General features: G+C 45.0%; 1 protein-coding gene across 1 annotated transcript in view; it reads right to left on the bottom strand.

Annotated features, from left to right (window-relative positions):
* lrp2a (low density lipoprotein receptor-related protein 2a) overlaps window positions 1-14016 on the bottom strand; it is a 387109-nt gene that overhangs the window by 61419 nt on the left and 311674 nt on the right. Inside the window, exons 61-63 of the mRNA XM_041200238.1 lie at window positions 8751-8870; window positions 7508-7624; window positions 5515-5631 (exon numbers count right to left, since the gene is read on the bottom strand). Of these exons, the coding sequence (XP_041056172.1) occupies window positions 5515-5631; window positions 7508-7624; window positions 8751-8870 (354 nt within the window). The remainder of the gene's footprint in view (window positions 1-5514; window positions 5632-7507; window positions 7625-8750; window positions 8871-14016) is intronic.

The following is a 14016-nucleotide window of genomic DNA, read 5'->3' as shown; positions in this document are numbered from 1 at the left end:
GCATGAAACACAAAAAGTTAGCATGCAGGTGCAGCAAGTAATTGAGAAGGCAAATGGAATTTTGGCCTATATTGCTAGGGGGTTGAAGTTTAAAAATACGGAAGTCTTGTTACAACTGTACAGAGTATTGGTGAGGCTGCACCTGGAGCACAGTTCTGGTCTCCATATTATAAAAAGGGTATTTCGGAACTGGAGAAGGGGCATAAACAGATTTATTAAAACGATACCAAAACTGAGAAATTATACCCATCAAGATAGATTGTGCAAGCTGGGGCTCTTTTCTCTAGAAAACAGAAGACTGAGGCGTGACCTGAAAAAGGTCTTTAAGGTTATGGAAAGGTTTGAAAAGGTGCACAAGAGAAGCCATTTCCACTTTTGGGAGAGATAAGAATTAGGGGACATAAATATAAGATAACCACTAATAAAATTGGTAGGGTGTTTGGAGGAAGCTCTTTACCCAAAGGCTGGTTAGAAAATGGAACTCACTCCTACAAAAAGTAGTGAAGTACCTAACATAAACAAATTCAACGGGAAGCTAAATAAACACACAAGGGAGAGAGGAATAAAAGGACACATTGATGGGGTTAAATGAAGGAGAGTGGGAGAAATTTGTGAGGCGCATAAACACCTGTATGAATGAGCCAAATGGCCTGGTTCTGTACGATAAATACTATGCAATCCACGTCAATGCTGTAATATCTTTGGTTAGCTTTCGGGGTTAAAGCATTGCTCAAGGAAAGGACAGGCTCATGTGGTGCTATAAAAAGTGATTGTCGACCACAGCATGACGGCAATACGTAAGGCGAGGCCTAATTTTGGGTGAGCTTTGGGCCTCTAGCTTCAAATATGCTCTCCCAGTGTGCTGTCTATTTCCAGCCCAAAAATTGTCCAAAACACATTTCCACTCCCATATGTCACTTTTACATCTTTTGAGGTACTGCCTTAAAAGTTTATTTGTATACTTACATATGAAGGTACAGTATATGTGTATATTAATGTATAGGTTCACAGGTAAACAGCTAGAAAGGCAACAAGACTCTATTTTGCCCTCATGGGCTATAACTCACTCTGACCTTCGCATCTGTGCCCTCCTGCACTGCTTCAAATAAGCCCAAAGCAAACGTCAGTAACTATCGTTTATCTCAGCAAACTTTCTTCAGCCTTTTGGTCTGAACACTGGCTTCAACAACTTCAAACTTTCACTCTATCCCCAGCAATCCTTCTGGGTTTTCAGTGCACACCTTGCCTTTCAAGTTTCAAATCACATTTAATTAATCTGTGGTCGGAATTTTCCGGCCCCATTGGCTTCGGGTGTCATGACAGATGGCGGGGGAAGCAATATGATGAGAAGGCCAAAAATTAGTTTCACGCGAGTGTGAAAGCACAGTGGCATCATCCGATGATGTCTGCCATGGTGGAACGCCAATCCCAATGAAGACTGGCATGAACCCGGTGATGGGATGCAAGGTAAGGCCTGACTGGAATTGTCCCCTCACACCAGATTTATTGTTATGCGGGTGGGAAATCACGCCAGCCCAGAATACGTCCGAACAAGTGTGATGTGCAGGAGTCAGGACTTACCGATAGGGCCTTGTTCAGATTGCGGACAATCCAAGGAGATGATGCCAGAGCCCAACAGCTACCGGACCCTGGAGAAACATATGCATTGCATGCTGGGTGGATTCTCATAGTCGTGGCTCTGCCGTGAAGCAGCTCACAGAAGGTGGGGGGGTCTCTGTTGATGTCTCAGGTCTGCTTCGGTCTTGGCCATGGGCTGCTGCGGATGATTGACAAAGGGAGGGAGAGGAGGGTCCAGCTGTGACTGGGAGAGGAAGGTGTCGGGGGTGGGGGGGGATAAGGTTGAGAAGATGGCATAACAGGAGACAATGGGGCAAGTGGGGAGGAAAGTGTGGGGGGAAGGAGTCCGGAGGTGGGGAAAGGAGTCCGGAGGGGGAAAGGGGGGAAGGTGTGCAGAGGGGGGAGGTGTCCGCTGGGAGGAGGGAGTAAGGGTGGAAGAGGAAGTAAGGGGTGGGGAATGTCCAGGTGAACATGCAAGGGAGGATTCCATGGAGTCAATGACTGCCTCCTGGGGAGTGAACTGAGGGTGGGCCTAGTAGGAGGGAATGATGAGTATGAGAGGGGGCAAAGGGGTGGGAGGATGAGGGTGAGGTGCATCAGTAGCAGTAGAAGGGATAGCAAGGGTGGTTGGGAGACTCAAAGGTACACACAGGTCCTGGGAGTGGGAAGGAGGAGGTCGGGGAAGTCAATGTGGATGGGGGTGGGATTCTCAGGAAAGTGGGGAATGTGCATGTTCACTTGGCATCCTGGAAAGTCAAGGTTTCAGGTTGGTAGGTGGTGGTGAGGAGGTGGAAAGTGATGCCGGGAGGATTGACAGTGATGGGGGAAAGGACATGGGTGACTGGAGGATGGGAAGGGACAGGGGAGCTGATCAAATACTTAACAACTACCATGGCTGTTGAAATCGAAAGGGAAATGAAACTCATGTTAGACGGGCACAGGTGCTGCATGGGAATGTGATCTGTTCGTGGGCAGAGATGCAGGTCAGCTCAAATGGACAATTGAAAGAGAACCCAGCAGGCAACATTGAAATTCTCAGGAGAGTAAGATGAGTGTGATGGATGAAGGCTCCGCGCGCGTGGGAGAGTGCTTGCAAGAGGCTCTGAAAGACCCTGCCACACACACACACACACACACACCTGCTCCCTCCAGAGAGGGATGCAGCTGAACTGCTAGTGGTGGGTGGATGCAGTGGGAGGACTCACAAAGCCTGTCAATGAAGCTGAAAGACACCATTACACATTATTCAGGAAAGTGAATATATTTTCAGATTATAAAATGACAAAATGTGTTCACCTGTGCAACCACTTGTGATCAGAATTTCTTAACTTTACTAGGCCTACCACTTCTAGGTGCTGTCCTGACAGCTGCAGGGCAGATGGAGATAGCCTGTGCAATAGTTGGCCCTGTTGCCTCTGACGCCTTTGGCGTGCATTCCCTGGAGAGCTGAGGCCTGAGGGTACCGGCTTGCTTTGGCTGTCCTCCTGTGGGCCAGCTCCTCCCTCCGCAGTGACAGAGGACAAGGCTGTGGGGAGTCACAGACAAAGGAGACTCAGAGGGAATGGACAGCCTCTGACATTCCTGTCCAGGGGTGTCCAGCTGCCACTCCTCCTCCCTTCGGGTGTTCGAGGGCCCCGGCCTGACTCCTTGAGGGAAAGGAGCACCTGGAGGGACATTTCCCTCTTGCGCTGTCACTGCAGGAACTCACCCATGGCTGCCAAGATGGAGTGCAGGCCTGCACACATCTCCGCATTCTGCTGGACCAGGGTCTCTATGGTGTCCGCCATCCTTTCCATGGAGACCTCCATGCATGCCCATGTGGGCACCACTTCATCAAAGAGCAGGTAGATGCACTCCTCTGACTCACGTTGCGGGCTTCCAGCAGCTCTATGTGATGATTCCCCACCTTCTGCTGACTCTCCAGGATGAGTTGGAAGACCAAATTTAGAGGTTCATTATCTGACTCGAACCTCACAGATGCCTATCCCCAGCAGTACTCCGACTGCCGGGGAGCTCGGCTGAACCTGCTTCCTCCTGCTGTGGATATGTGTCCGCACAGTGACCACCAGATTGTGAACCCAAATGTGTTCTAGAGCTAGGTCCCACTAAGGTGTCTGCGCTGGTGGAGGGTGTGGGTTAACACTGTGATGGGTGTTCCAGGCTGCTTATTTCCAGCTCTTCAATAGACAAGGTGTCCTCTTGGCTGGAGGTGAGGACCTGGATGAAGCTGAGGGACTGGCTGGTTGAGGGTGTCAGTCGCTTGGCAGAGTTCCCTGTGAACCAAAGTAGAGTTGATTGGTGCATGGCAGCAGAGTCAAAAACAGGAGAGAGAGCACCCACAGTTGCATTGTGAGAGGGATGATATGGTGCAGGATTGTCACGAGGATGTTCACCGCTGACCTCATTGTCGCCGCAGGCACAGTCCATGTCCTCACCAGTCAGTGCGATGGCACACTCCTCAAATTGAGTGAGAGGCCTAATGTGGGCCACCCCACCCCAGGCCTGGGACCTTTCCCTGCTGATGTGGATGCTTCTCCTTCATGAAAACAGATGGAGAGAATGTGAGCAGGACGCATGGCACTGTGTGGAATGGTTGTGTGATGAGCAGAAACTTGGATGGGATGAGGACGTGAGCTCCAGAGGATATGAGCCTGATGGAGATGTGAGGGTGTTTGGGAGAGTTAGTGGTATTGTCCCTTGAGGTGTGAGATCTCTGTGGATGTATGATGGGTTTGGGAGTCTGAGAGTTGAGAGTGATGAGGTAGTTGGCTTCTTTATACTTTCACAGGATGTGGGCATCACTGGCAAGGCCAGCACTTGTCGCCCATCCATAATTGCCCTTGAACTGACCTTTCTAGGTCATTTCAGAGGACAGTTATGAGTCAACCACATTGCTGTGAGTTTGGAGTCACATGTACACCAGACCAGGTAAGGATGGCAGATTTCCTTCCTTAGGGGAACGAGCGAGCGCATTCATCCTCTTCCTGCACTGGATGGCTGACCTTCTCTGTGCTCCTGTGGCACTGACTGCCACTGCCAGTATCTCCCAGGCATGATTGGTGACTCTGGTGAACCTCCTACGGCCAGAGAGGAGAATGAGGACATCGCAGCAACCTTTCACTGCTTCCAATAGGTACCCTAGAGAGATGTCGCTAAATTTGGGTAATACCGTCTTCTTTGCTTTCGGGGCCATCTGTCGCACTCTTGGTCTGAAGACATGAAGTAGGCTGTACCCTGGTACGCTTTAAATATGGCGCCCAGAGCGAGGAAGCGCTGAGTTCACAGCATGGTAGGAAAATCTGAGCCCACCTGCCAGCAATCCGGAACGTTTCCCATGAATGCATTATTAATGAGACAGGATACGCCAGGAATGGGACAATATGGCGCGAAAACCTGCCATTGCGACCAGCGGGTAAAATGGCTTTTCTCACAACCACTACCGCACTTAGCGCAATTATCTCTTCTGCTCATACAATATTTGACAGTCATCAAAACTGATTAAATAGACTAACACCTGCATTAATACAGTGAACAACAGAATTTTCCTTGACTGTATTAACCAGAGACAGTTAACAACCCCCATCCCCCAACCCCTCTGCCTTTAGAAGGCCTTTTCATATATCCAATTTAATGGTCTTTGTGTAATATGTAACCATTAACACATTTGTTTCCTTTATTATAAATAGTGCAAAAGTCATTAAACCTATTTACTGCCTCTTCTGAAACTATATCAATATTCCTGGTCTTGATTAGTAATCCCCCTTTGTTTTTGTTCGCTCTGTAAGGGATCTATAAATAAGGATTCTGACGAAGACTCTCAACCCTTTCAGTTGCTAATAAATCTGCTGTGTATTTCCAGTTTCCTTGCTTTTATTGTTCAGCAGTTTTCCTTTCATACCTGGCATTTGAAGTAAGCATGTGTTTCGAAAGACTTACGGCAGGAGCTTTCATCTGAGTAATCTGCACAGTCAGCATTCCCATCACACCTGAACCTTTCTGAGACGCAGTGGCCACTAGAACACTCAAAATAACCAGGCAGGCATGTTAGCAGCTCTGTGAAAAAAAACATAAGAATACATTACGGCAAAAGTCAAAGTACCTCATTGGGTGAAAAACACTATGGGATACCCTGTGGTCACTGGGGCAGCAGAGACCTATTCTTTCCATATGGGACCTGGAGAAGCACTTCTGCTGCCCTCAGCCTTGCTAAGGAAGTTGTTTAAAAAAAACATATCTTAATGGACCTGGATAGCTTCATATGACTGGCACCCTAATGCCGTTGGGGTCCTATATATGTCAAGCAACTCAGATTTGCATTTAATAATGAGGCTCCCACTAGAGCCAGCTGAAAACATCACCTGCTTCTAAAATTAGTTGCAGTAAGTGTGGCATCAGCATGAACAGAGCAAGAAGTGGAGCTGCTCTATTTTAATGGCTCACCCACTTCTTAGAGTTAAAATTCCCCTATCAATGTTGAAGACTAGATTAGATAGCTGAATGATGAAAACGTGGTCTTAGGGATATGAGAACAGGTGTGTAAATGTGATTAAAGCTATTCGCTCACGTGAAAAATAAACACTGACAGTGACTGGCTAGGGTAAATGGCCTGTTTTCAGGTTGCAACTCTTATGTATTTGATGTATTCTTATTATCTGCCCTTGTAAAGTGTCTAGAAGTCTAAACAGAGGAAAGAAAATTTTAAAAACAAAACCATTTAGCTGATCTTGGTGATGGATGAGGGCTTGGGAGGTAGAAGATCTGCCAATGACTCTCCCAATGAGGCTTTAAAAGTCTGGCGTAAATGAGATGGATTCCTGGAAATGAGGCCTACACACTCATCAGGCCCAAGATGGTTTGGTGAATGTATATGGATTTTCAAGGAGCTGTAGATAAGATTCCACATGAAAGGTTGCTTAATATATTGTGTCTCTTGAAGTTGGCAGGCAGTTGTTAAATGAATAAGCAAATTGGATGCATTCATAAGTAATTATTAATGGTAGCAGTTCTACCCAAAACTGGTAACTAGTGGAGGCCTGCAGAGGTCAATGTTAGGGCCTGTGTTCTTCACTATTGTCATTAATGGTCTCAGGGAGGGCATTCAGGAAAGATCTTCGAGTTTGTTGAGTGATGGGCTGCTGGCAGGTCTCAATGTAATGGGGGAATGGGACAAATGTTCAAGAGATTTTTTTGATATAAATAAAATGGTGTGCTACAATTGTGCATTAACAATTCCAAGCATTTTTACACCGCAAAGAGTTACATGCTGAGGCAACTGGAAGGGAACAGGAGCTGAGGTTATACCTCATGAGCCATATTTTGATGATATTGTGATGCTGCTGTAATAAGAAATCTGGTGTTGTAATGAATAACGGAGACAACTGAAGACTAAAAATTTACCGTATTCAAAAGTCTAGTTACATAGAATGAAGTCCTACTTTAATTCCCCTTACATGTTGGGGGGAAGGGCGTGAGACCCTGCCTACCAAGCACTGTCATTTGAAACAATCTGACTTACTGGCATAGGAACCAATCATATGAATTCAAAGCAATTGGATTGTGGGCACTGTTCTTCTCCAGTGTTCTACTGATTTCTTTTGCTTTAGATGTTAATACTGACTGAATACCATTAGCATTTAATAGGACATTTATTGCTAGTTCAGAAATTGCAATAGTGCAGAATATGACTATTTTTGCTACTGTAAGTCCTCCTCCAAGAAAATTAGAAAAATCCCCTGTCTGTCATGTCTGCATGCATTTTACTTGATGAAATTAGCTCTTATTCATCTCCTCTGCATGTGTCAGTTTACACAGGACTTTCCTCTGAAACATTAACAATTGCTAGAGCACTGGTGCTATTAAATAACCTTTCTGCTCTTGCGATACAAGAACGCACACTTCTTTCTTCTACATTCACTAATTCTAATCATACCACAGTCTCGTTCATCTGAGTTATCTTCACAGTCATTATCATGGTCACACACCCAGCGTCCAGGAATACACCGGAGATTGTCACAGCGGAATTCACTTTCGCTGCACTCACGAGGGCCTGAAATAAAACATAGCTCTATCAAACTGATTAGTAAAGTCACAAACTAACCTAAGAATTCCTCCCAACAATCTTATGTCACCTAAGACTATAGGCTAATTTGTCAAACAAAATATACCACTGTGGGAGTTAGAAAATACAAATGGATTGTGATAATTACAGAAGCTTCTGTATAAATGCAATGCTAGATTCTGGTTCACATGCAGTTTGTATCAAGGGACCAACTATTCAGCTGATCTAACTTAAATTATTTTATGCATTGATGCTATAGATCATTTTCATTAAAAATCATCAGAAGCAGCAGCATTTTATCAACCACTGCATGAAGGCTGCTTGACACCATTCAATATTGGGTAAGTTTAAATTCCCATCTGTCTGGTGAACTTTCATTACTCTGTGTCAGCAATCAATCATGTTTTCCCCATTTCTCTGCGATAACTTACTACACTGCTACTTTCAAAATTCAACACACGGGTACATGGCTGACTGCTACTTTGTAATGACAAATTCAGATCAGGAAAGTTGGCCATATTGGTCACTGTACAAGTACAGCACATGCCACAGAACAAGAAAGCATTTACAGCAAAACTACTAATATACTTCAAGGCATCACAATCTGCCAGAGGCTGGTAAATAAACAGAACAAAGACTATGAAGAATAATGGAGTGACTGAATTGAATCAATTGATACTGTATCCAGAGAACTACAGACCAGTCAGCTTAACACTGGCAGTAGAAAAACAGTGGAATCCCTACTAAAGGAGAAAATAGAGGTTTTTAAAATTATGAAGGTTTTGAGAGACTAGACAGAATGTTTTAACTTGTGGGGAAGAGCAAAACTAGAAGCCATCAAATATAATCACCAAAAAATCAAATAGGGAATTCAGAAGAAACTTCTCAACCCAGAGAGTGGTGGGAATGTGGAACTTGCCACAACAGGGATTCATTTAAGGGGATGTTAGATAAGCATATGAAGGAGAAGGGAATAGAGGGTGATGCTGATAGAATTATATCAGGAAGGATGGAAGGAGGTTCAAGTGGAGGATAAATGCCACATTGACTGATTGGGCTAAATGCTCTATTTCTGTATTGTATATTCAATTTAATCTGAGATATTGTTACATACTGCAGTCACGCTCATCAGAATCGTCTCCACAGTCATTTTCTCTATCACACTTCCAACGGAGTGGGATACACCGATGATTGTCACATCGGAAGTCACCCACTGGATTGCAAGTAAGATCCTCTGTTAAAATACAGAAAACACAAACTTTATCAGTCAATTGCCCTTCAGGTGCTATAATGCATGTGTATGTATATATCTATAAATTAAATATATATGTGTGTGAGTGTGTGTTTTATATATAAAATGTATGTGTATATATAAAATGCATACATAACATGGGGTAGAGTTTCTGCTTTGTGCTCAATTGACAATCTGGGTGCAAATTGCTTGGAGTTTTCACTAATTTGTGTTGGTTTTATTTAGCGTAATTCAACCAAGATCGGTCAAGCCAGTGCAAAAGATTGAGGAATTTCAACCGCAAATTACATCCAGTGCAAATCGAGTTTCCACAATCCCGCTGGTTTAAAAACATTGTGCCTGAAACCGGCCCAACCACAAAACTGGTCACACCCCCAAACTGAATTAATGAGCATGACAAGTTTCTGCTAATCGTGCCTGTTTGAGGCCCTTCAACGATGTTGTAAAAATTGAGGGTTTTTTTGTTTTAAGTGCAAGGACACTAATAGGCAGCTTTTAAATATTAAAACATATTTAATTTACAAAGAAACTAACTATTGTACACTAATGAAACAAGTAAATGCTTCCGTATAGTGTTTTAGAGTCATTTTCAGTTATTTACAATCAGGTTACTCATAGGTACGGAGTAGACAGCCTGTTTAAAAATGCTGTTTTATGATAAAACTCATTTTCAGCTGTATTAATAAAACTGCACCAAGACACCACTCTTAAATATACCAGGGAATATACTTAATACAATTTTTCAAAAAATGTTCTGAAAAGATGCCTGATTGCACTGGGTATTAAACATTTTGGCTACAATTTGCAATTGGATTACCGAAAATATATATATAAATTAAATATATGTATAGATAACACACTCAGATATATGCACATCATACGTAGGACCTGACAGGAAACAAAGAAATCCAAATGACATTCAACAACTGATCTGACCTTCAGTTACCCATGAGCAATTGAGTTCTATTTGGGCTGTAATGGTCAAACAGTTGAAATTCAGAGGTTTCTTGCCATATAATTGGTTTACATCAGACGAGTCTTAGTGCATCTACTGCTACTATAACCAAACATGAGAAATCTTGGCACAAGGATTAACATCTAACAAACCTGATATTTTGCTTACAGGGCTAGTCGAGCTGTAAAAAAATACAACTTTTTTGTTAGATATATTAAGACATGACCAGAATTTAGTATCATCCATTCAGAAGTCCTAATGTAAATAGATACGAGACAATTATATACTGTGTTAGAGCTTCCTCTTGTGGCAGAAAAGGGGAATTCAAAATATGTCACACTTGATTGCGGTCCTGTCACAAGTCCTATGTGCAATGCATTACTGCAGATTCCAGATCCCTATCATATTTAGTAATAAAAGACCAAAATATAACAAATTTAGATTGGTACCTTATGAAATTGTTCTTTGTGGTTGTATGGAGCAGTGTGTTACTTGGACCGCCCTGTGTGATGTCTGCAGGGAGTTGATATGGGCTCTCTATGTGGGCGGTGGGGGCTGGGGGGAAATTCCTAAAATCGAGTGTGCGCTTTTTCACGCATGCGCACGAAAGAACGCACTCATCTTCCTGAGGCTAAGTGCAGTCTCAGGGAGATCGGCTCTAAATGTGAAAAAGCTCAAAATAGAAAAATAAAATTTCCCTAACATGTCCCCTCATGTGACAATGTCACATGAGTTGGGACATGTTCATAATTTCCAAAAAAACTTCATTAAAATTTTTAAAACCCTACATGAAACCTCATCCCACCCGTGGATGAGGTTTCATGTTTTTTCTACTTCCCGCCGGGGCTATTGGCCTGCCCGCCAACCTTAAGGTTGGACGGGTAGGTCCACTAATTACTTTAATTGCTCTGTCAATGGTCTCAATTGGCCATTGACAGGTCGGCGGGCGTGCAGCTTATTTCGCTCTGCTCCCGCCTTCCTGAAAATTTAAATGGGGCGCGGTGATGTCGGGAGTTCCCCCCGACGTCTCCGCACATCATTTTACACATCGGCAAGCTGGCCCCGCCCCCGCTCGCCGATGGTAAAATCCAGCCCCAGGTCATTGTGTTCACTAAAATTTGTACTATTTTTTGGGAATTCCATAATAAATGCTAATGTTATTTTTTAAAGTGCAGACTACAGGGAGAAAACTATGGCAATTTTTCTGGTGGACAATCCAACAGGTCTCCCCACAACAAAAACAGAATTACCTGGAAAAACTCAGCAGGTCCGGCAGCATCGGCGGAGAAGAAAAGAGTTGACGTTTCGAGTCCTCATGACCCTTCGACAGAACTTGAGTTCGAGTCCAGGAAAGAGCTGAAATATAAGCTGGTTTAAGGTGTGTGTGTGGGGGGCGGAGAGATAGAGAGACAGAGAGGTGGAGGGGGTTGGTGTGGTTGTAGCGACAAACAAGCAGTGATAGAAGCAAAAAAATAAAAACAAAAAAACTGCGGATGCTGGAAATCCAAAACAAAAACAGAATTACCTGGAAAAACTCAGCAGGTCTAGCAGCATCGGCGGAGAAGAAAAGAGTTGACGTTTCGAGTCCTCATGACCCTTCGACAGAACAGTGATAGAAGCAGATCATCAAAAGATGTCAACAACAATACTACAATAGAACACATAGGTGTTAAAGTTAAAGTTGGTGATATTATCTAAACGAATGTGCTAATTAAGAATGGATGGTAGGGCACTCAAGGTATAGCTCTAGTGGGTTTTTTTTTATTTTATATAATGGAAATAGGTGGGAAAAGGAAAATCTTTATAATTTATTGGGAAAAAAAAAAGAAGGGGGAAACAGAAAGGGGGTGGGGATGGGGGAGGGGACTCACGACCTAAAGTTGTTGAATTCAATATTCAGTCCGGAAGGCTGTAAAGTCCCTAGTCGGAAGATGAGGTGTTGTTCCTCCAGTTTGCGTTGGGCTTCACTGGAACAATGCAGCAAGCCAAGGACAGACATGTGGGCAAGAGAGCAGGGTGGAGTGTTAAAATGGCAAGCGACAGGGAGGTTTGGGTCATTCTTGCGGACAGACCGCAGGTGTTCTGCAAAGCGGTCGCCCAGTTTACGTTTGGTCTCTCCAATGTAGAGGAGACCACATTGGGAGCAACGAATGCAGTAGACTAAGTTGGGGGAAATGCAAGTGAAATGCTGCTTCACTTGAAAGGAGTGTTTGGGTCCTTGGACGGTGAGGAGAGAGGAAGTGAAGGGGCAGGTGTTGCATCTTTTGCGTGGGCAAGGGGTTGTGCCATAGGAGGGGGTTGAGGAGTAGGGGGTGATGGAGGAGTGGACCAGGGTGTCCCGGAGGGAGCGATCCCTACGGAATGCCGATAAGGGGGGTGAAGGGAAGATGTGTTTGGTAGTGGCATCATGCTGGAGTTGGCGGAAATGGCGGAGGATGATCCTTTGAATGCGGAGGCTGGTGGGGTGATAAGTGAGGACAAGGGGGACCCTATCATGTTTCTGGGAGGGAGGAGAAGGAGTGAGGGCGGATGCGCGGGAGATGGGCCGGACACGGTTGAGGGCCCTGTCAACGACCGTGGGTGGAAAACCTCGGTTAAGGAAGAAGGAGGACATGTCAGAGGAACTGTTTTTGAATGTAGCATCATCGGAACAGATGCGACGGAGGCGAAGGAACTGAGAGAATGGGATGGAGTCCTTACAGGAAGTGGGGTGTGAGGAGCTGTAGTCGAGATAGCTGTGGGTGTCGGTGGGTTTGTAATGGATATTGGTGGACAGTCTATCACCAGAGATTGAGACAGAGAGGTCAAGGAAGGGAAGGGAAGTGTCAGAGATGGACCACGTGAAAATGATGGAGGGGTGGAGATTGGAAGCAAAATTAATAAATTTTTCCAAGTCCTGACGAGAGCATGAAGCAGCACCGAAATAATCATCGATGTACCGGAGAAAGAGTTGTGGAAGGGGGCCGGAGTAGGACTGCAACAAGGAATGTTCCACATACCCCATAAAGAGACAGGCATAGCTGGGGCCCATGCGGGTACCCATAGCCACACCTTTTATTTGGAGGAAGTGAGAGGAGTTGAAGGAGAAATTGTTCAGCGTGAGAACAAGTTCAGCCAGACGGAGGAGAGTAGTGGTGGATGGGGATTGTTCGGGCCTCTGTTCGAGGAAGAAGCTAAGGGCCCTCAGACCATCCTGGTGGGGGATGGAGGTGTAGAGGGATTGGACGTCCATGGTGAAGAGGAAGCGGTAGGGGCCAGGGAACTGGAAATTGTTGATGTGACGTAAGGTGTCAGAGGAATCACGGAGGTCCCCCTTGTCCTCACTTATCACCCCACCAGCCTCCGCATTCAAAGGATCATCCTCCGCCATTTCCGCCAACTCCAGCATGATGCCACTACCAAACACATCTTCCCTTCACCCCCCTTATTGGCATTCCGTAGGGATCGCTCCCTCCGGGACACCCTGGTCCACTCCTCCATCACCCCCTACTCCTCAACCCCCTCCTATGGCACAACCCCTTGCCCACGCAAAAGATGCAACACCTGCCCCTTCACTTCCTCTCTCCTCACCGTCCAAGGACCCAAACACTCCTTTCAAGTGAAGCAGCATTTCACTTGCATTTCCCCCAACTTAGTCTACTGCATTCGTTGCTCCCAATGTGGTCTCCTCTACATTGGAGAGACCAAACGTAAACTGGGCGACCGCTTTGCAGAACACCTGCGGTCTGTCCGCAAGAATGACCCAAACCTCCCTGTCGCTTGCCATTTTAACACTCCACCCTGCTCTCTTGCCCACATGTCTGTCCTTGGCTTGCTGCATTGTTCCAGTGAAGCCCAACGCAAACTGGAGGAACAACACCTCATCTTCCGACTAGGGACTTTACAGCCTTCCGGACTGAATATTGAATTCAACAACTTTAGGTCGTGAGTCCCCTCCCCCATCCCCACCCCCTTTCTGTTTCCCCCTTCTTTTTTTTTTTTCCCAATAAATTATAAAGATTTTCCTTTTCCCACCTATTTCCATTATATAAAATAAAAAAAAACCCACTAGAGCTATACCTTGAGTGCCCTACCATCCATTCTTAATTAGCACATTCGTTTAGATAATATCACCAACTTTAACTTTAACACCTATGTGTTCTATTGTAGTATTGTTGTTGACATCTTTTGATG

Source organism: Carcharodon carcharias, chromosome 12, assembly GCF_017639515.1.
Source record: "Carcharodon carcharias isolate sCarCar2 chromosome 12, sCarCar2.pri, whole genome shotgun sequence".
NCBI lineage: Eukaryota > Metazoa > Chordata > Chondrichthyes > Lamniformes > Lamnidae > Carcharodon > Carcharodon carcharias.
This window is presented reverse-complemented; position numbering and strand designations above follow the sequence as displayed.